The sequence below is a fragment of the Trematomus bernacchii genome, unplaced genomic scaffold (genome assembly GCF_902827165.1).
Source record: "Trematomus bernacchii unplaced genomic scaffold, fTreBer1.1, whole genome shotgun sequence".
NCBI classification, from domain to species: Eukaryota; Metazoa; Chordata; class Actinopteri; order Perciformes; family Nototheniidae; genus Trematomus; species Trematomus bernacchii.
Window position 1 is genome coordinate 712,820 of NW_022987642.1, and position 22,500 is coordinate 735,319.

Below are 22,500 nucleotides of genomic sequence, written 5' to 3' on the forward strand. Positions count from 1 at the left end.
GGGACACATGTTGATGTAGAAGAGACATGAAGAAGAGGGGACACATGGTGATGTAGAAGAGACATGAAGAAGAGGGGACACATGGTGATGTAGAAGAGACATGAAGAAGAGGGGACACATGGTGATGTAGAAGAGACATGAAGAAGAGGGGACACATGGTGATGTAGAAGAGACATGAAGAAGAGGGGACACATGTTGATGTAGAAGAGACATTAAGAAGAGGGGACACATGTTGATGTAGAAGAGACATGAAGAAGAGGGGACACATGTTGATGAAGAAGAGACATGAAGAAGAGGGGACACGTGTTGATGTAGAAGAGACATGAAGAAGAGGGGACACATGTTGATGTAGAAGAGACATGAAGAAGAGGGGACACGTGTTGATGAAGTCAATTAAGATTGCTCTTTGATGCGCCGGTGAAGATGGCCGCATCGTCTTCGTGCTCCTCTCCAACTTTGCCCATTTTCGTATTTTGTACATATTTCTTTTACTTTTGCCGTTTTACTTTTAACATGGTTCGCAACATGCTAGCCGACCGCACCTACTCTGCCATACAATATAGCAGAGAGGAACTTCTCCAATTGCGAAACTTCGTGGACAATATTAACCCTCCGACAGACAATGGAGATTCACCATGGCTACCTGTTGCTGTTCTACCTGAGAGACGCAAGAAGAAGACAAAGCGAGGATGCCGGGCCGGGTTGCTGGTCAGACTAAGAAAACGTGAGAATCGGCCCCCTCTTCCGAGTATTCTTCTGGCTAATGTTCAATCCATTGAAAATAAGCTAGATGAACTCAGAAGCCGGATTGCTTTTCAACGGGACATTAAGAACTGTAACGTGTTAATTCTCACTGAGACTTGGCTCAACCCCGCTATCCCGGACTCCGCTATTGTCCCTGACGGATTCTCTATTTTTCGTCAGGACCGGACTGCAAACTCGGGGAAAAGTAAGGGAGGCGGTGTGTGTGTAATGACTAACAACAACTGGTGCTCAGATGTGAAGATTATTTCATCGGACTGTTCCGCACAGCTAGAGCACCTCATGATCTCATGTCGGGCCTTCCATCTGCCGAGGGAATTCACATCTGTTGTGATAACAGCAGTGTATATCCCGCCGCAGCCACTCGCCGACAACAACACGGCACTCGATCAGCTGTTTGGGTTTATTGATAAAACCGAGACTTCACGGCCAGATGCGGCGTTCGTTGTGGCCGGAGATTTCAACACCGCCAACATGAAGAAGGTTTTGCCAAAATATTACCAACACATCAACTTCCCGACGCGCGGGGGAAACATACTGGACCATGTTTATTCCCCTTTCCGGAATGGATATAAGGCTCTCCCTCGCCCTCCCTTCGGCAAATCAGACCATATCTCACTACTGTTGTTGCCTGCGTACAAGCAGAAACTTAAAAGGGACAGACCGATAACAAGGACAGTACAACGATGGAGCGAGGAGTCAGATTCAGCACTGCAGGATTGCTTTGCATCTACGGATTGGAGTGTGTTTGAGGACAATAACATCAACACACACACGGACACTGTCATCTGCTACATTGGGAAATGCATCGATGACGTGGTACCGAAGGTTTCTGTACGGACATTCCCAAATCAAAAGCCCTGGGTAAACGGTGAGGTGCGCGGCAAACTGAAAGCGCGCACTCTCGCGCACACAGCGGGAGATTTGGAGGAGTACAGGAAGTCTCGGTATGATCTCCGGAGAGCAATAAAAAATGCAAAGAGACAGTACAAAGACAAGGTGGAATCTGACTTCAAAGGCTGTAACACTAGGAATATGTGGGCGGGACTAAGGACAATGACTGACTACAAAGGAGCAGCGGGGGGTGCTGCGGGAGTGTCTGCGTGCGCATCTCTCCCAGATGAGCTAAACAGTTTTTTTGCACGCTTTGAGAGCAGCCAGGCTGTGGAGGTACAGAGGGACCAGGAGCTACACTGCCCTTTTGTTTTAAATAGGGCAGATGTGTGTAAATCCTTTAAAAGGGTTAACCCACACAAGGCTCCTGGACCTGATGGCATCCCTGGCCGTGTTCTCAGGGTGTGTGCAGTTCAGCTGGCAGAGGTGTTCACAGACATCTTCAACAGGTCCCTGCTGCAGTCTGTAGTCCCCACATGTCTTAAACACTCCACCATCATTCCTGTCCCCAAAAAGACAATCATCACCTGCCCCAACGACTACCGCCCAGTAGCACTCACCTCCATCATAATGAAGTGCTTTGAGCGGTTAGTCAAATTATTCATCACCTCCTCCCTCCCTGAATCTCTGGACCCCCTGCAGTTTGCCTACAGAGCAAACAGGTCCACAGACGACGCCATAGCCCTCACCCTCCACACTGCCCTCTCACACCTGGACCCGAAGAACAGGAACACATATGTGAGAATGCTGTTCATTGACTACAGTTCAGCATTCAACACCATTGTGCCCTCCAAGCTGGCCATCAAGCTCAGAGACCTCGGGCTCAACAGCGCCCTCTGCGACTGGATCCTGAACTTCCTGACGGGCAGACCCCAGGCAGTGCGGGTGGGAAACATCACATCCTCCACCCTGATTCTCAACACCGGTGCCCCTCAAGGCTGCGTGCTCAGCCCTCTCCTCTACTCCCTGTTCACCCACGACTGCGTGGCCACACACAGCTCCAACACCATCGTGAAGTTTGCTGATGACACGACCGTCATCGGCCAGATCACAGACGATGACGAGACGGCATACAGAGAGGAGGTCGAAAACCTGACATCTTGGTGCCAGGAGAACAACCTCCATCTCAACATCAGCAAAACAAAGGAGCTGATTGTGGATTACAGGAAGCAGCAGGGAGAGGGACACGCCCCCATCGCCATCAATGGGACTACGGTGGAGAGAGTCAAAAGCTTCAGGTTCCTTGGGGTCCACATCACTGAGGACCTGACATGGTCTCTTCACACCACCACCATCACCAAGAAAGCTCGACAGCGGCTCTTCTTCCTCCGCAGGCTGAGGAGGTTCAAAATGGATTCCAGGATACTCTGCAACTTCTACAGGTGCACCATAGAGAGTATCCTCACTGGCAGCATGACGGCCTGGTACGGCAGCTGCACCGACCTCGATCGTAAGGCTTTACAGAGGGTGGTGAAAACTGCACAGCACATCACCAGGACGGAGCTGCCATCCATGGAGGACCTTTACTCCCAGCGGCTCAGGAAGAAATCCCTCAGGATTATCAAAGACCCCCATCACCCCAGCCACAAACTGTTCTTTCTGTTGCCGTCTGGCAGACGTTACCGCAGCATCCGGGCAAGGACAAGAAGATTCGGAGACAGTTTCTTCCCGCGGGCAGTGAGACTGTTAAACAATTGAACTGTTGAAACAACATCAAACATTCAACTGCTACTCAGTAGTATGTATCTAATACCTAATATATATATATCATTCCAATAACTTGTATATAGACTCATACTGCACTATTCCACATCATAACTTTATTTCATTTTTATAACTATTATTATTTTTGTATTGCTCTTGCTCTTATTGTTATTATGTTATGTTATTATGTTGCATTGTTGGAGAAGCCTGTGACATAAGATTTTCAACTGCATAATTACTCTGTAGCTATGTCAGATTGACAATAAAGAACCTTGAACCTTGAACCTTGAAGAAGAGACATGAAGAAGAGGGGACACGTGTTGATGTAGAAGAGACATGAAGAAGAGGGGACACGTGTTGATGTAGAAGAGACATGAAGAAGAGGGGACACGTGTTGATGAAGAAGAGACATGAAGAAGAGGGGACACATGGTGATGTAGAAGAGACATGAAGAAGAGGGGACACATGTTGATGAAGAAGAGACATGAAGAAGAGGGGACACATGTTGATGTAGAAGAGACAGGAAGAAGAGGGGACACGTGTTGATGTAGAAAAGACATGAAGAAGAGGGGACACATGTTGATGAAGAAGAGACATGAAGAAGAGGGGACACATGTTGATGAAGAAGAGACATGAAGAAGAGGGGACACATGTTGATGTAGAAGAGACATGAAGAAGAGGGGACACATGTTGATGTAGAAAAGACATGAAGAAGAGGGGACACATGTTGATGTAGAAGAGACATGAAGAAGAGGGGACACATGGTGATGTAGAAGAGACATGAAGAAGAGGGGACACATGTTGATGAAGAAGAGACATGAAGAAGAGGGGACACATGTTGATGTAGAAGAGACAGGAAGAAGAGGGGACACGTGTTGATGTAGAAAAGACATGAAGAAGAGGGGACACATGTTGATGAAGAAGAGACATTAAGAAGAGGGGACACATGTTGATGTAGAAGAGACATGAAGAAGAGGGGACACATGTTGATGTAGAAGAGACATGAAGAAGAGGGGACACATGTTGATGTAGAAAAGACATGAAGAAGAGGGGACACATGTTGATGTAGAAGAGACATGAAGAAGAGGGGACACATGGTGATGTAGAAGAGACATGAAGAAGAGGGGACACATGTTGATGAAGAAGAGACATGAAGAAGAGGGGACACATGTTGATGTAGAAGAGACATGAAGAAGAGGGGACACATGTTGATGTAGAAGAGACATTAAGAAGAGGGGACACATGTTGATGTAGAAGAGACATGAAGAAGAGGGGACACATGTTGATGTAGAAGAGACATGAAGAAGAGGGGACACATGTTGATGAAGAAGAGACATGAAGAAGAGGGGACACATGTTGATGTTGAAGAGACATTAAGAAGAGGGGACACATGTTGATGTAGAAGAGACATGAAGAAGAGGGGACACATGTTGATGTAGAAGAGACAGGAAGAAGAGGGGACACGTGTTGATGTAGAAAAGACATGAAGAAGAGGGGACACATGTTGATGAAGAAGAGACATTAAGAAGAGGGGACACATGTTGATGTAGAAGAGACATGAAGAAGAGGGGACACATGGTGATGTAGAAGAGACATGAAGAAGAGGGGACACATGTTGATGAAGAAGAGACATGAAGAAGAGGGGACACATGTTGATGTAGAAGAGACAGGAAGAAGAGGGGACACGTGTTGATGTAGAAAAGACATGAAGAAGAGGGGACACATGTTGATGAAGAAGAGACATTAAGAAGAGGGGACACATGTTGATGTAGAAGAGACATGAAGAAGAGGGGACACATGTTGATGTAGAAGAGACATGAAGAAGAGGGGACACATGTTGATGTAGAAAAGACATGAAGAAGAGGGGACACATGTTGATGTAGAAGAGACATGAAGAAGAGGGGACACATGGTGATGTAGAAGAGACATGAAGAAGAGGGGACACATGTTGATGAAGAAGAGACATGAAGAAGAGGGGACACGTGTTGATGTAGAAGAGACAGGAAGAAGAGGGGACACGTGTTGATGTAGAAAAGACATGAAGAAGAGGGGACACATGTTGATGAAGAAGAGACATGAAGAAGAGGGGACACATGTTGATGTAGAAGAGACATGAAGAAGAGGGGACACATGTTGATGTAGAAGAGACATTAAGAAGAGGGGACACATGTTGATGTAGAAGAGACATGAAGAAGAGGGGACACATGTTGATGTAGAAGAGACATGAAGAAGAGGGGACACATGTTGATGAAGAAGAGACATGAAGAAGAGGGGACACATGTTGATGTTGAAGAGACATTAAGAAGAGGGGACACATGTTGATGTAGAAGAGACATGAAGAGGGGACTGAAGTAAACAGATATGATTCTAAACTGTATTGAAGTAAACATGTATTATTTTGAATTGTATTTTAGTGAACATGTATTGTTTGAACTGTTTTAAGTAATCACATATATAGATATTATATTCTCACATACAACTCACTGACCCAGAGATCCTGTTACACACACATACACCTCCTTCACTAAGCACACACACACATATTCTTTTCAAGGTTCTTTCTGGGCATTCATTATATTTGTGTACAATGTTTAATTGTCTGAGAAGGAATAGTTTATGTGAAAGATCCCATGGGAAAGTAAGGGAGTAAATATCGGTGCAGAGATAAGATTGACTCTGCCCTTGTGGAACTTCAGAATCTCACGTTCTGGTCAGAACTCTGATTCGCTGTATTGAACCCGACCAGAAGTGAATCCAACCAGTAAAAACACCTGGGGGAGTGAGCAGCTCACACAGCTCCTCCCCACGGACTCTCTAATTCGCTTTGGAGTAAAATGGGAAGGAAGAAGTAAACACATCTCCGCCCCAAAATATGAATATGAATACTGTTGTTTTTGTATGTAAAATGCTTTCTTGTTTGATGAGTGGTTGGTCCCGATACCTGTGTCCGCATCGCATCACAAACCTGAAGTCCATGCTTCTTGTTTGCTGAGTGGTTGGTCCCGATACCTGTATCCGCATCGCATCACAAACCTGAAGTCCGGAGTACTCTGTAAAACTTGTATACGTGTTTTGTTTCCTACCAGTAAATTCAAATAATTGTTATAACTTTTGATTCCGGTGTTTTCAATTCCTTTCTTTATTAAATAGAGATCAGCCTCATCTAACGAACGGCGCGTAGCGGAGGGGGGGGGCTATCAGCCACCACCATAGGTGTTCTGCTCCAACAGGACACATGTTGATGCACAAACTAGCTACCATCACAGGTAAGAGCACTAACTAGCTACCATCACAGGTAAGAGCACTAACTAGCTACCATCACAGGTAAGAGCACTAACTAGCTACCATCACAGGTAAGAGCACTAACTAGCTACCATTACAGGTAAGAGCACTAACTAGCTACCATCACATGTAAGAGCACTAACTAGCTACCATCACAGGTAAGAGCACTAACTAGCTACCATTACAGGTAAGAGCACTAACTAGCTACCATCACAGGTAAGAGCACTAACTAGCTACCATTACAGGTAAGAGCACTAACTAGCTACCATTACAGGTAAGAGCACTAACTAGCTACCATCACATGTAAGAGCACTAACTAGCTACCATTACAGGTAAGAGCACTAACTAGCTACCATCACAGGTAAGAGCACTAACTAGCTACCATCACAGGTAAGAGCACTAACTAGCTACCATCACATGTAAGAGCACTAACTAGCTACCATTACAGGTAAGAGCACTAACTAGCTACCATCACATGTAAGAGCACTAACTAGCTACCATTACAGGTAAGAGCACTAACTAGCTACCATTACAGGTAAGAGCACTAACTAGCTACCATCACATGTAAGAGCACTAACTAGCTACCATTACAGGTAAGAGCACTAACTAGCTACCATCACAGGTAAGAGCACTAACTAGCTACCATCACAGGTAAGAGCACTAACTAGCTACCATCACATGTAAGAGCACTAACTAGCTACCATTACAGGTAAGAGCACTAACTAGCTACCATCACATGTAAGAGCACTAACTAGCTACCATTACAGGTAAGAGCACTAACTAGCTACCATCACAGGTAAGAGCACTAACTAGCTACCATCACAGGTAACTAAACCTGAAGGCATTTATAGATTTGTATGCAAGTATTATCCTTAACCTGTTAAGCCCGAGAGACCCCGGTACCGGGGCCCTCCCGCAACATCTTGCAGGAAACAGTGTCTGAGGGCATGTTCATTTAATAAACTATGAATGTTTTATATCCATGTAATGGGAAGAAACTCATCTAACTGATCATTTTTTTTTTTTTTTTTTTTTTATAACACAATGCTAACACTGAGCCTCTGAATTAGCAACGAGCGAAAAATGCTAACAGATTACTGCACCGAAACTCACTCACAAAACCTTATTATTTATCTTTTCTGCACATCCAACACATCGATCTGATCGTGAGATGACACAGAATCGATGGGTACCCTCATTATCACTCTTTGATACGAACTCACGACTTTATAAACAAAAACAGACATCAAAACATGTGGCGCTAGGTAGCTAAAAATGCTAACATGGTTTACCTGTGTCGTAGTCTGGTCCAAAGTGGTCTTCAATGGCATTAAAACGATAAAAACGCTGCTGAAGTTAATCCATAGATTAATCTAATGTGTCTGTGTCCCTTTGAAATGATCTCTGATAATCCATAAGCATTAAAACTGCTTTTCCGTTTCCAGATGTCAGAGCGAGAGATAGGTTCGCTCTGATGCAAAACTGCATGCGCGAAGCCCCCACCTTTTTTTTTTACCGTGTGTGTGTGGGGAAATTCCCCTTCAATTCTATTGGCTCTAACGGTCAGAAAGAGATTTCATTCGTCAAAATCAACCAAGTGGGGCCAGAGATATGGAAAATCCACCCAAATGACCCCAGAAGTGGTTTCTTTTTGCTAAATCTCTCTAAAAAGGTCAAATGTCACTTGTTTTGCATCAATCTTGATACAGGGTACTTATTATATGCTGTACTTTGGATTCCTAAAGCTTTTAGTCTACTAACCCATCATCCAAGGGTGGTTTTCACTATAAGTAAAAAATAATTTTTGGACGGACACTATAATTTACAGTTTTTTACTATGTTCAATCTGAATTTTCTTTAAACTAAAAAACATCTATATTGATTCTGACTTTTCTACATCCAACTCACAGGTTTATTATTACTTTGAGAACAAAGATTATTAATTTAACCCTTTTAGAAGGGAAGATATGGTCATTTGTTCTGGCAATGTCATTTTCGAGCCTGAGACCTGAAAAACAGGCTCAGGGCTTAACAGGTTAACTCAATACCTTATAATTATTGTTGAAAGTTTTGCTGAATAGTTTCACGTTCACTTACCTTAAGCAACGTAAAATGTGCAGACCGGGAGCAACAGACGTAGGTTAGCCTTATGTGGATCAGGCTGGAGTACATCGGTTACTCCTATATTTACATAACTGTTGGCTAGAAGTACGCAGCTTAATCAACCATATTTAACTGGCCATTGTCCTCTCAGCCTGAAATATCAATCACTTCAATAAATGGCAAAACAAAAAAGGAAAGGTTCTGGCTCAATTTCGGTTTAGTTAGCTTGTTAGATTATTGCAGCTGTGCATGTTGCTAGCGGGTTGCTAGGCCACCTCACGAGCTGCGCCAGGTGAAACAAGAACACCTCCATAGACCAGACCGTCTCAGTTTGTAGACCGCTCGGTCCAGGCTCCAGCTGCGGTGCTGTTTCTCTATGAATCCATGCTGAATTGGACCTTCTGTTTCATTCTTCTTCTTTAACGGCGACTTCCAAACAGAGTAGACGATAATTATCGCCACCTACTGTATCACTGCAGCATTGCTGTTTGTGACTTCTGTTTCATTACAATGACTTCCGTTACAGCAAGAATCCCCCTCTCACACGCATAGGTGAAACACATGCACATTCCCTACTGAGAACCTTTCAGTCAAATGTTTTCAGTAGTGTGTGTGTGAGGTTAATTTTCAGTTGTGTGTGTGGTGTTCAGTAGTGAATGTGAGAGTATTTCAGTAGTGTGTGTGCAAGGCCAGATGTTTTCAGTAGTGAATGTGAGTGTATTTCAGTAGTGTGTGTGTGAGGTGTTCAGTAGTGTGTGTGTGTGGTGTTCAGTAGCGAATGTGAGAGTATTTCAGTAGTGTGTGTGCAAGGCCAGATGTTTTCAGTAGTGAATGTGAGTGTATTTCAGTAGTGTGTGTGTGAGGTGTTCAGTAGTGTGTGTGTGTGGGGTTCATTTTCAGTTGTGTGTGTATGAGGTGTTCAGTAACGAATGTGAGAGTATTTCAGTAATGTGTGTGCAAGGCCAGATGTTTTCAGTAGTGTGTGTGCAAGGCCAGATGTTTTCAGTAGTGCGTGTGCAAGGCCAGATGTTTTCAGTAGTGCGTGTGCAAGGCCAGATGTTTTCAGTAGTGTGTGTGCAAGGCCAGATGTTTTCAGTAGTGTGTGTGAGGTGTTCAGTAGTGTGTGCGAGGCCAGATGTTTTCAGTAGTGAATGCGAGTGTATTTCAGTAGTGTGTGTGTGAGGTGTTCAGTAGTGAATGTGAGAGTATTTCAGTAGTGTGTGTGTGAGGTGTTCAGTAGTGAATGTGAGAGTATTTCAGTAGTGTGTGTGCAAGGCCAGATGTTTTGAGTAGTGTGTGTGCGAGGTTAGTTTGAGTTGTGGCCTACACGGCCCCTCATACGGAGCGACAGGAAACATCATTTAGCTGAAAATGATTTATTTACATCTCATCTGAAGGATCCGAGCAGCCAGAGGACGGTGCGTTCAGGCGTCAGCAGAGCATCACATGGACATCATTTCACCATCAGTCTCTAATGCTGACACCAGAGGGGACTCGCTCATTCAGAGGGGACACAATGAGATGGATTACAAACAGAGGCAGGCCCAACATATCAACCACTATCCATATGTTGAGAACTCAAATAATATCTAACGTTTTAATAAGAAATGCTTCTTCTGAAAAAGTCAATTATAAAAAAAGGAAAATCTAATAACTGTAAACTTAATTAAACATCTCTATGGTTTCATGCAGGCTTTTCAGCGTTTGCATTTATTAAGAATGTAATTGTTTTATTTAACTTCCCTTTCGTGGTGACTGTGGCTTTGGTTAAAGCTATAATCAAAGTGTGTCTCTGTGATGAAGAGGGTTAGCGTGAACTCATCTGTGCTTTACTCACCACTATAAATATATGTGCAAATGTAAACGTTCAGTTATTCAGCAACACACACACACACATTCCCACATACAAGCGACACACACTCACAGACAAACAGTCTCACAGTCTCAAACACACACACGGTCTCCCACATACAAGCCACACACAGTCTCAGACACACACACACACACACACACACACACACACACACAGTCTCAGACACACACACACACACACACAGTCTCAGACACACACACACACAGTCTCAGACACACACACACTTTATAAAACACATGTAATGTTTTAGGGCAGTCTGAATAACTTGAGGGATAAAAACATCAGTAAAATGTGTGTAAATATTTAGAGAGTAAAGAGTGTGAATGTTCAGGAGAGCTCATCTGCCATCTGGTGGACAGACTCGGCACTGATCGGTCACTCAGCATCTTTCTGATCACCGTCAAATATGCTGTTGTTTGTATCTACACAGAGACAAGCCCCGCCTCCTCTGCAGCACATCTCATTTTGAGTGACACGAGTAACGACCAATGATGTCGACTCGTGGTCTAACAGGTCCAGGTGTGCGATGCGAGTCTTTTCTTTGCGTCCGATGTGAATGCTTCTTCCCCCCTCCTCCTCCCCCCTCCTCCTCTTCCTCCCCCCTCCTCCTCCTCACACCAGCAGGTGTCGTTTCCAGCGGCGGGATCTCACTCTGAAGAAGAAGAAGAGCATCATGAGGAAGAGGCAGGAGCAGACGTAGAGCCCCACGCAGAGACTCATGTCCACGCTGTTGAACCCCAGGATCCAAACTGAGCCCCCCCCACTCCCCCCCCACTGAGAAATATGCTCCTCCTTCTCCACCTTCTCCTCCTTCTCCACCTTCTTCCCCTCCTTCTCCTCCTCCTTCCCCTCCTTCTTCTCCTCCTCCTCCTTCTCCTTCTCCACCTCCTCCTCCCCCTTCTCCTCCTCCTTCCCCTCCCCCCCCTGCTTCCCCTCCTTCTTCCCCTCCCCCCCCTCCTTCTTCCCCTCCCCCCCCTCCTCCTTGAGGGAGTACTTGGGGGAGATGTTGGAGGCCCCGTAGTGTGTCCTGAGGAAGAGGAGCACGTTGTTCTGGTTCCACTGATGGACGCCGAGTTTCTCCTCGTGGCAGGAGGCGCAGAGGGAGGCGCTCGGCCAGGGAGCTTTGGGGAAGAGGGGGTCGTCACTCAGAGAGCCTGGGGGGGGGGGAGAAAGGGTTTATTATTATACAGTATTGACACTATAAGGAGGTACAAACACTACCACCTGCAGGGGGTTCATCAAATACATGTTTGGAGCTTTAGGAGAGAGAGGAGTTAGGGCCCCTACACACCAGGCCGATATCGGCCGTATTGCCGTGTTGGGCGAAAACGGGTTCCTTGTCAATTTGGTGTGTCCCGAACCCTCGGCCGTGACACGCCTTATTTGGCCTTTCACGATCGACACCCGGCCGATTCAACATGTTGAATCGGCCGGGTGTCGACCACAAGCTATCGGGCCAAGAAAGCACTCTGATTGGCTGTTCAGCTAGCGAATGAGAAGCGAAACGGAAGTGAGGGACGTAAACAAATGATTGAAGAAGGTACACACACACAGATGGCTATTCATTTTCATCTCATCGGTGTATTGATCATCATGGCGATCTGGAATGAAGCAATCGAAGACCTGTTCGTCACTTTGACCCAGGAGAGGCCAGCTCTGTACGATATTACAGAGGCTAAGTACTCCAACAGAATCGTGAAAACGGGACTCTGGCGAGAGATAGAATCGCAACTTGGTTTCTCAGGTAAGATTATCTTTTTTCATCAATTGAGCTCTTGAGCAGAAACTGTTGGTTTTTTATTGTTTGCCAGCGTACGTGAAATGTAATTTGTTATTTCAACCTTGTGTTTTGTTGTTATCTTGTTGGTAGCTGTTGTTTGTTTGGCGCTGCATATAGATATGATTTGAGCCACCATGCTTACATCCTTTATTTGTGTGCTTCAGAGAAAGAGCTGCGGAAGAAATGGGATTCTCTGCGAACCCAGTACACCCGGTACCGGAGACTTGCCTCTTCGGGTAGTCGTGGTACGCCAATGACCAGCCGACAGCAGTGGGTCCTGACCAGGCTGCGGTTTCTGGAGCCTTTCACCAAAAGGAAGGAGAGTACTTCCAACCTCACCTTCACGGTAACTACTTTATTTGTTGAGTACAAATACGTGTTTCTTGCTTCTTTCAATTACAAAAACATTATTTGCATTCATGTGGTGGTTACAGTGGTAAATATAACAATAACAGAATAATATATATATTATTGTATTATAATTATTGATGTGATTATCACCTTAATGTTGCAGCTGGTAAAGGAGGAGCTAATTTAAATGACATTATATACTGCTGGGTAGCTTATGAAATTCACCATGGGATCAATAATGCTTTTATCTTAACCTATAATAATAATCCATGATAAAATATGTCTTGATTATATTTTGTAGTGTTCTGAATCTTCTAGAAGTACGTTTTAGCATCTGAATAGAGCCATCACAATGTTTCTACAACGTGCCTCTCACACTTGACCACACCCCGAACTAATGGCACACACATTTCTGTTTTACACAGATTTTATGTCTTATTTGTTACTGATGTGAAGCACTTTAAACTGCAATCCCCTGTATGAAAGGTGATATACAAATACAGTTATTATTATTATTCAGATGGATGTCTCTGCCTCTCTGTTCATTCTCCCATTCTCCTCCTCAATCTGCCTAGAAGTATTTTAATGTTGTCGCTGTTACTATAACCAATACTAATGCTAGGGCTGCAACTGACAGTTCTGTAGGCACATAGTTATTGTTTCTTATCGCTGTGTGATTAAAAGAATAAACACAAATAGCAGGATAGGCAATGCAAAAATGTATTTTGTACCTTCAGACACACACAACATCAGAATGAGCTACTATCAACAGAGAACCCAAATCTGCTTTCAAAGAATAGACTTTCACAAAGCTGGAGGATAATATCACAACAGAACCCTTTATGAGCCAAACCACCATGAGAGAAAAAGATGGTACTATATCTTATCCCACTGAAAAGGCACTGCACCAATACCGTTAAAATATTGGCATAGTTCATCCCTGTGCTGCTTGGCTCGAGCTGAGTTATTGGTGGTGGGTGGCAGGGTGGCTTGCCGTAGGTCAGGGTCTTGTCTCCAGCTTCCTGGGACAGTTTCATGATCGGGTCCTTCCTGGTCAACAACTCCCGCCATGTATGCGCTACAGCTCTCTGTGCGCAGGAAGTTGTGCAGAGCACAGCCAGCCAAAACAATGGCCTCCACTGTGGCTGTGTCTTGAATGTTTATGGTGGTTAGGAAGACCCGAAAACGGTTGGCTAGGATGCCAAAGGCATTTTCTACCACCCTCCGAGCCCGCGACAGCCTGTAGTTGAAGATGCGTTCCTTTACAGCTAGCCTGCGGTTCGGATAGGGCTTCATGAGGTACTCTTTCAGGGGAAATGCCTCATGAGCCTCTCGCTGCAGTATCCACGATTTCACCCATTTAGTGCGGTTTCTCGTAATTCGTCGCTTCTGCCTCTTGAGATACTGTTTCTTGATAATGTGTTGCACAAGCAACACTCCAATGGCTGATATCCCCAGTGCCGCACGATACATGTTTTCAATGGACGAGACTGAAAATGGAACACACCCGCTATTTGCTGTTTGTTTATATCACAGTCTGTTCTTCTTCTCTTTCTTCCGGTTGTTGCCTATTTTGAATGACGAATACACACTACCACCGCCTGCTGGTAAGGGCACTTATTGCCACTCACGCATGCGCAGTTCGTACGTGCTCGGCTGTAGTAAAGCGGTGTATTTCAGTGCGACACACGGCCTAGACGCAGGAGAACTCGTCGATGGATCTGTCGGTGTTGGATGTCGGCGTGTTCTCTGGTGACTGCCTGGTGTGTCAGGGCCTTAAGAAGACTGAAAGGGAGTTTCTGTGTGTGTGTGTGTGTGTGTGTGTGTGTGTGTGTGTGTGTGTGTGTGTGTGTGTGTGTGTGTGTGTGTGTGTGTGTGTGTGTGTGTGTGTGTGTGTGTGTGTGTGTGTGTGTGTGTGTGTGTGTGTGTGTGTGCGCGCGCGCGCGCGCGCAGGGCCGTTTCTAGCTTTTTGGGGGCCCTACTAATGCCCCTTTTTTTTCCTCTTCACACCGCAGAGGCGCCGCCTCTTAGCTCCAGAATCCGGTTCACTTCCAGCTCCAAAATATTGTCGGTCTAGAGGCAAGAGCTTCGGAGCTAAGAGGCGGCGTCGCTTACGTCTCTCTTACGTCGAGGCGTGCAGGAAACTAAACCCACCTCCCCTGAACATGGGTCGACTGAAGAGTCTCGTCATGCCTGCCTACAAGCAGTAGCGCTGAGCAAAGTGACGAGAAGGCAACCACACACTTTATAAAAAAACACGCTTTATAAAGTCAGGCAACACTAACCAGGCTTCGTGTGATTCTGTTTATTTGTACCTTACTTTGACCATCCGTTCGCTGTTATTGATCATTGTGGAGAGCAGGCAGACGTTTGTTATTATAGCAGCTATCGGATGGAATCAATACATGGGCTGCACAGGTTGTCATGTCCGACTATCACAAGTAGAATCATAATGAAAAATACGCCGGTAAAAAGTGCCTGTAGAAAACGGCTTAGCAAGTAGTCCGTTTAGCTTCGGTTGCTATGCTAACATCACCCATGTTATACCAGAGAAACTTTCATAACAGCGTTGTGATGCCAAACAGCGTCAATTCAGACTGACACACATTCACTTAAGGGGAACTGGGGATGTGTATCAGCTGCTTGTGTGACAGTCAGACAGTGAATACTTTAGAGCCGTGTGAGCTAACCCGGAGCTAACGGGAGAATACACTCGTGGAAGAGCAGCCAGCACTGCAGCGGTCGCTAAATGAAACACATTAATAAACAATGAACCACGGCACTCTGGAGAAAAGTATAAGCTTCGAGAAGTCCTTATTTAATGTAATCTGGCTTCGTATGATTAAAAGCAACACGATCATCGACCCGACGCAGTCCCCCCCCCCCGTTGTTGTTGTTGTTGTGAGCGTTGTTGGGGAGAAAATCAGCGATGTAAACGGTGACGTCATGACGCAGCAGCGGCAGCTCTGGGCGGTGTGAACAGAGCGGGAGCTGAAAAGGGAAACTGGAGCTGAACCAGAAAAGCTCTAGGAGCCAGAAAGGTGTGGAAGCCGCACAGGGTGCTGTTTGGGGGCCCGAGTTTTTACAGTTTTTTAACTGTAAGATTCCGAAGCCTTTAGGATGATCTGTGGAGACGCATCAGTCTGTTACGCTTTAAGAGGAAAACAGGCTAATTTCACGAAAACCAAGCAATTGAAACTTACAAAAAATGATATTAAAAAGGTAAACTAGGCTCCTCTACGTCAATACATGCAAGAGATGCAGCATTTCTTCATCTTCCTCAGACGTCACTCATTGGCTGACAGCCCAGCCATGATTTGGGCTTTATTTCCCCAAAAACCACAGTTTTGCTATCATTGCAGTTTAGTTGTGTTTATATCCTACATTTGATTTTAAGCATATAATGCTTCAGCGAACACACAGGAGGGGGGGGGGGGGGGGGGGGGGGGCTCGGCTGTCTACAAATAAAGACGGCTCATTTGAATTCTCCCCAAATATATTGAGGCTGAACCTGAACCTGTTTTCTCTGCTCCCAACATAATCTTGGCGACCTCTTTAAAATTGTGAATGCAGAATTAGAAACACTTTGTAACTGGTTTGCAGTTACTAAATGATCTCTTAACCCCTGAGCCTGTTGTTCAGGTCTCAGGCTCGACACTGACAGTCTGAGAGTAGAAACTGCATTATACGGATTTGCAATACTGAGATAGAAAAGTTGGTGCATGTACATTTTAAGGACTGCTTGTTGACGAAAAACTGGAAGCACCATATCAATTATGTACAAACTAAACTGTCAAAAACAATAGGTATTTTGTTCCATACTCAGAACATTCCTGAGGAAAGAATACTCAGAACTCATAACAGTCTATTTCTACCTTTACTACTGCTCCGAAACATGGGGAAACACGTACTCAACAAATCTACAAAAAATAATAACATCCCAAAAAAAGGTATTACGAATAGTCTGGGGTGTTGGTAAATATGAACACACAACTCTCATATTTAAACAACTCAATCTATTCAAATGTGTTGACATAGTAAAGCTTAAAACAGTACTGATTATGCACCCATAACAAAATGCCTACTAACATTCAAAAGCAGTTCCAAACCAGTCAGGACATACCCAGCGAGGCATCCTAACTGGTTGGTTAGCAAGCCCTGAAGAACAACCATCCAATCACAGCTGGTCCTTAACCAGTTAGAGCGTGGTCTGGACTTCACGCAGACCTTTCAAGTATCACTCAACAAAACTACATTTAAAAAAAGGACATTTGCAGATTACTCCAGCTAACAAATATTGGTTATTCCCAGAATCAGTATTTTTATTTATTTAGAAATAATAACTTCTCAGCTTGTTTATTTATATGGTTTACATTGCTTTTTATTTATTTGTTCCTTCTTATTTATTTTCATCGTTATGGGGTTGAATATTTATTTCAGCTGGAAATTGCCTTGCAATATTTGTATTGGTGTATACGAGTGCATTTGTGTACTTATACACTTATATGGTGCTTATGTATATTTTGTGTGTGTGTGAACATATGAATGGAAAAAAAGTCACTTGAAAAAAGTTCACAATGTTTATATGCATATATTATTATTCATTTGCCAAGTACATGTGTACATGTGTATATATGTATATATGTATATATAGTATTTTCATTTCCAAAAAAAGATAGTTGAAACTGATATTGACATGTGCAGAAAATGACCCTATATCTAGTTTTCTTTATTTCTTTGTACTCCTTAAAGGGGACCTATCATGCAAGATGCACTTTTGTACGTCTTTTCTACATGAACATGTGTCCCCGGTGTTCCAGGGAACTCACCAAGTGTCAGAAAACACAACCCTCTCTATTTTCCTCCATACCCAAATCTCTAAAAAAGGGGCTGCAACGGATCTGATAAAAACTGATCCAGATTTGAACACTGTCCTGACGTCAGGACGGTGGCGCTACGGCTATTGGGCCAACTCCACCAATCAGGAGGAGACAGCCACGGACATTGCCGTTCGAAAGCGCTGGAGACGCTGTAGTACATATGCCAGGCCAGTAGATGGTGCTGTTCTCACTGAATCAGCCCTTGCTAAAACAGAGCTAGAAATTGTCAAATTGAACGAAATGAGGCATGGCTAAAATGCATGATCTGTTTGGTATTTTGAAAAAGAAAAAGTATAAATATGCCTGATATACGTATGGTCCTACACTATATTATTATAATATAGCATGATAGGTCCACTTTAATTTCTATACGTTTTTGACGCAATAATGCCAATGTTGTATTGAATGATGCACGGGAGGGCTACTTTCCATAAGCTATGCTTCAGCCCTCCCGCTTCTACAAATGTTGTTCATCTTTGTGTGTATGAATTATACTTGTTGTGTTTTTTGGATGAATAAGTAGAATAAAAAAAAATATAAAAAAGTTCAGTTTTGAGGCCCCCTAGTGGCCGCGGGGGCCCTATGCATCTGCATAGTCCGCCTAGAGGGAGAAACGGCCCTGCGTGTGAGTGTGTATGCAAGTGTGTGTGTGTGTGTCTATGTGTCTCTGTGTGTGTGTGTGTGTGTGTGTGTGTGTGTGTGGTGTGAGTGTGTGTGTGTGGTGTGTGTGTGTGTGTGTGTGTGTGTCTATATGTCTCTGTGTGTGTGGTGTGTGTGTGTGTGTGTGTGTGTGTGTGTGTGTGTGTGTGGTGTGAGTGTGTGTGTGTGTGTGGTGTGTGTGGTGTGTGTGTGTTTGGTGTGAGTGTGTGTGTGTGTGTGTGTGTGTGTGTGTGTGTGGTGTGAGTGTGTGTGTACCAGCCACTCTGCTGTTGACCCTGTTGTGCTGCTCCCAGAGCCAGAGCACCTGCTGCTCGCTGCTCTTCACCGTCTGCAGACTCTCTGCCGCCGCCTGCTCAAAGTGGCGTCCGCACGCCTCGCAGCCGAAGAACGTGGTGATGTAGCGCCGCATCACCTGCAGCACCGCAGCCTCGCCCTGCAGACCTGCAGCAGGGGGGGGGGGGGGGGGGGAACACATACAACTCATCATATATTCTAAAAAAGGGATAAAACCAACGACTGTGCTAAACCTCGTCTGCGAGTGAGCGAGTGAGTGTGTGAGCGAGTGTGCGAGTGAGCGAGTGAGTGAGTGAGCGAGTGCGAGTGTGTCCGTCAGGAAACACGCCGCGTGTCCGTCAGGAAACACGCCGCGTGTCCGTCAGGAAACACGCCGTGTGTCCGTCAGGAAACACGCCGTGTGTCCGTCAGGAAACACGCCGCGTGTGTCCGTCAGGAAACACGCCGTGTGTCCGTCAGGAAACACGCCGTGTGTCCGTCAGGAAACACGCCGCGTGTGTCCGTCAGGAAACACGCTGTTTACAAACAGCTCTAGCAAACATCCAGTGATAAATTGCAATGTTAACAACCTCATGATAACCTCATGTTTTTAAGTTAGGATCGTACCTGTGGTTAGTCTAGAAAAAGGTGAATGTGTGCATTTTATTATAAAGTTGTGTATATTTACAGACTGTTGCAAAAACTAAGAAGCTTATAAACATCAGGTTTAAAACTAAAAGAGCTTTACAGAAAAGTAACACAATGAAAGATGTTTGGAGTTTTATTTGAGTTATTAATTTACATTTTTTGTCAAAAAGATGCTGATTTGAAACCGTTGTTACAGTTACGGCCTTTCCTGTTTCTGCCGGAGAGAGGGGAGGCCGTCCCAAAGCTTGACGCTGTATTTACTCCCTCCATCTGACAGGAGGGAGCCTCGTTGAGCTGCGAGTGTGGCTACAGACGGAGTTCACTTCGTCACGGAGGGGTAGGGTCGAGGGAGTGGTTTGGGATTGGGCCTGAGTGAGTGAGTGATCGAGTGAGTGATCAAGTGAGTGATCAAGTGAGTGATCAAGTGAGTGATCAAGTGAGTGATCAAGTGAGTGATCAAGTGAGTGATCAAGTGAGTGAGTGTACCTGTGTTGTCCAGCGCAGTGGGCGTGGCCTCATGCTGAACGGTCAGCACGTGGAACAGGGTCCAGAGGGCGCATGGGTAACCCCGAAGCCCCGCCTTGCTGCCCTGGCAACCAACCCAGCGAAGCTCCGCCCCCAAAAACACACCTGAGATCTGGACAGGAAACAGGAAGTTAGCTGCTGCTTCGTGTGTGTGTACACTCTTGTACATCTATCTTTGTGAGGACCAACCACCAACTGTATACCTAGAATGTGAGGACATTATCTCATGACATCAGATCTGCACTACATAAGAGTGCGTGTGTGTGCGTGTGTGTGCGTGTGTGTGCGTGTGCGTGTCCTACCCTCATCTTGTTGTCCACCAGGTCCAAAACGGCCCGATAGGGAATTCGAGGAAGCGGCAGACTGACTAGCCAATCAGAGAGAGTCTCCATCAGCTTCACCACAGAACCTCCGCCTGGATACAGCTGCACGGGTCGAGAGAGAGACAGGTGAGAGAGGGACAGGTGAGAGAGATACAGGTGAGAGAGGGACAGGTGGAGAGAGGGACAGGTGGAGAGAGGGACAGGTGAGAGAGGGACAGGTGAGAGAGGGACAGGTGAGAGAGATACAGGTGAGAGAGGGACAGGTAGAGAGAAAGACAGGTGGAGGGAGGGACAGGTGAGAGAGGGACAGGTGAGAGAGACAGGTAGAGAGAAAGACAGGTGGAGAGAGAGACAGGTGAGAGAGGGACAGGTGGAGAGAGAGACAGGTGAGAGAGGGACAGGTGGAGAGAGACAGGTGAGAGAGGGACAGGTAGAGAGAGACAGGTGAGAGAGGGACAGGTAGAGAGAAAGACAGGTGGAGAGCGAGACAGGTGAGGGAGAGACAGGTGAGAGAAAGACAGGTGGAGGGAGAGACAGGTGGAGGGAGAGACAGGTGAGAGAGAGACAGGTGAGAGAGAGACAGGTGAGAGAGAGAGACAGGTGAGAGAGAGACAGGTGAGAGAGAGACAGGTGAGAGAGAGACAGGTGGAGGGAGAGACAGGTGGAGGGAGAGACAGGTGGAGGGAGAGACAGGTGGAGGGAGAGACAGGTGAGAGAGAGACAGGTGAGAGAAAGACAGGTGGAGGGAGAGACAGGTGGAGGGAGAGACAGGTGAGAGAGGGACAGGTGGAGAGAAAGACAGGTGGAGGGAGAGACAGGTAGAGAGAGACAGGTGGAGAGAGAGACAGGTGAGAGAGAGACAGGTGAGAGAAAGACAGGTGAAGGGAGAGACAGGTGGAGGGAGAGACAGGTGAGAGAAAGACAGGTGGAGGGAGAGACAGGTGGAGGGAGAGACAGGTGAGAGAAAGACAGGTGGAGGGAGAGACAGGTGAGAGAAAGACAGGTGGAGGGAGAGACAGGTGGAGGGAGAGACAGGTGAGAGAAAGACAGGTGGAGGGAGAGACAGGTGGAGGGAGAGACAGGTAGAGAGAGACAGGTGAGAGAAAGACAGGTGGAGGGAGAGACAGGTGGAGGGAGAGACAGGTGGAGGGAGAGACAGGTGAGAGAGAGACAGGTGAGAGAGAGACAGGTGAGAAGAGACAGGTGAGAGAGAGAGACAGGTGAGAGAGAGACAGGTGAGAGAGAGACAGGTGAGAAGAGACAGGTGAGAGAGAGAGACAGGTGAGAGAGAGACAGGTGAGAGAAAGACAGGTGGAGGGAGAGACAGGTGGAGGGAGAGACAGGTGGAGGGAGAGACAGGTGAGAGAGAGACAGGTGAGAGAAAGACAGGTGGAGGGAGAGACAGGTGGAGGGAGAGACAGGTGGAGGGAGAGACAGGTGAGAGAGGGACAGGTGGAGAGAAAGACAGGTGGAGGGAGAGACAGGTAGAGAGAGACAGGTGGAGAGAGAGACAGGTGAGAGAGAGACAGGTGAGAGAAAGACAGGTGAAGGGAGAGACAGGTGGAGGGAGAGACAGGTGAGAGAAAGACAGGTGGAGGGAGAGACAGGTGGAGGGAGAGACAGGTGAGAGAAAGACAGGTGGAGGGAGAGACAGGTGAGAGAAAGACAGGTGGAGGGAGAGACAGGTGAGAGAAAGACAGGTGGAGGGAGAGACAGGTGGAGGGAGAGACAGGTAGAGAGAGACAGGTGAGAGAAAGACAGGTGGAGGGAGAGACAGGTGGAGGGAGAGACAGGTGGAGGGAGAGACAGGTGGAGGGAGAGACAGGTGAGAGAGAGACAGGTGAGAGAGAGACAGGTGAGAAGAGACAGGTGAGAGAGAGAGACAGGTGAGAGAGAGACAGGTGAGAGAGAGACAGGTGAGAAGAGACAGGTGAGAGAGAGAGACAGGTGAGAGAGAGACAGGTGAGAGAAAGACAGGTGGAGGGAGAGACAGGTGGAGGGAGAGACAGGTGGAGGGAGAGACAGGTGAGAGAGAGACAGGTGAGAGAAAGACAGGTGGAGGGAGAGACAGGTGGAGGGAGAGACAGGTGGAGGGAGAGACAGGTGAGAGAGGGACAGGTGGAGAGAAAGACAGGTGGAGGGAGAGACAGGTAGAGAGAGACAGGTGGAGAGAGAGACAGGTGAGAGAGAGACAGGTGAGAGAAAGACAGGTGAGGGGAGAGACAGGTGGAGGGAGAGACAGGTGAGAGAAAGACAGGTGGAGGGAGAGACAGGTGAGAGAAAGACAGGTGGAGGGAGAGACAGGTGAGAGAAAGACAGGTGGAGGGAGAGACAGGTGGAGGGAGAGACAGGTGAGAGAAAGACAGGTGGAGGGAGAGACAGGTCGAGGGAGAGACAGGTAGAGAGAGACAGGTGAGAGAAAGACAGGTGAGAGAAAGACAG

General features: G+C 46.2%; 1 protein-coding gene across 1 annotated transcript in view; it reads right to left on the minus strand.

Moving 5' to 3' along the window:
* Positions 1 to 10,105: 10,105 nt before the first annotated feature.
* The window catches only part of qsox2 (quiescin Q6 sulfhydryl oxidase 2), a 22,832-nt gene continuing 10,437 nt past the window's right edge, over positions 10,106 to 22,500 (minus strand). The window contains 6 exon segments of the mRNA XM_034133743.1: positions 10,106 to 11,485; positions 11,487 to 11,584; positions 11,587 to 11,772; positions 18,545 to 18,730; positions 19,697 to 19,847; positions 20,038 to 20,160. Of these exon segments, the coding sequence (XP_033989634.1) occupies positions 11,231 to 11,485; positions 11,487 to 11,584; positions 11,587 to 11,772; positions 18,545 to 18,730; positions 19,697 to 19,847; positions 20,038 to 20,160 (999 nt within the window). The 3' untranslated portion in view covers positions 10,106 to 11,230.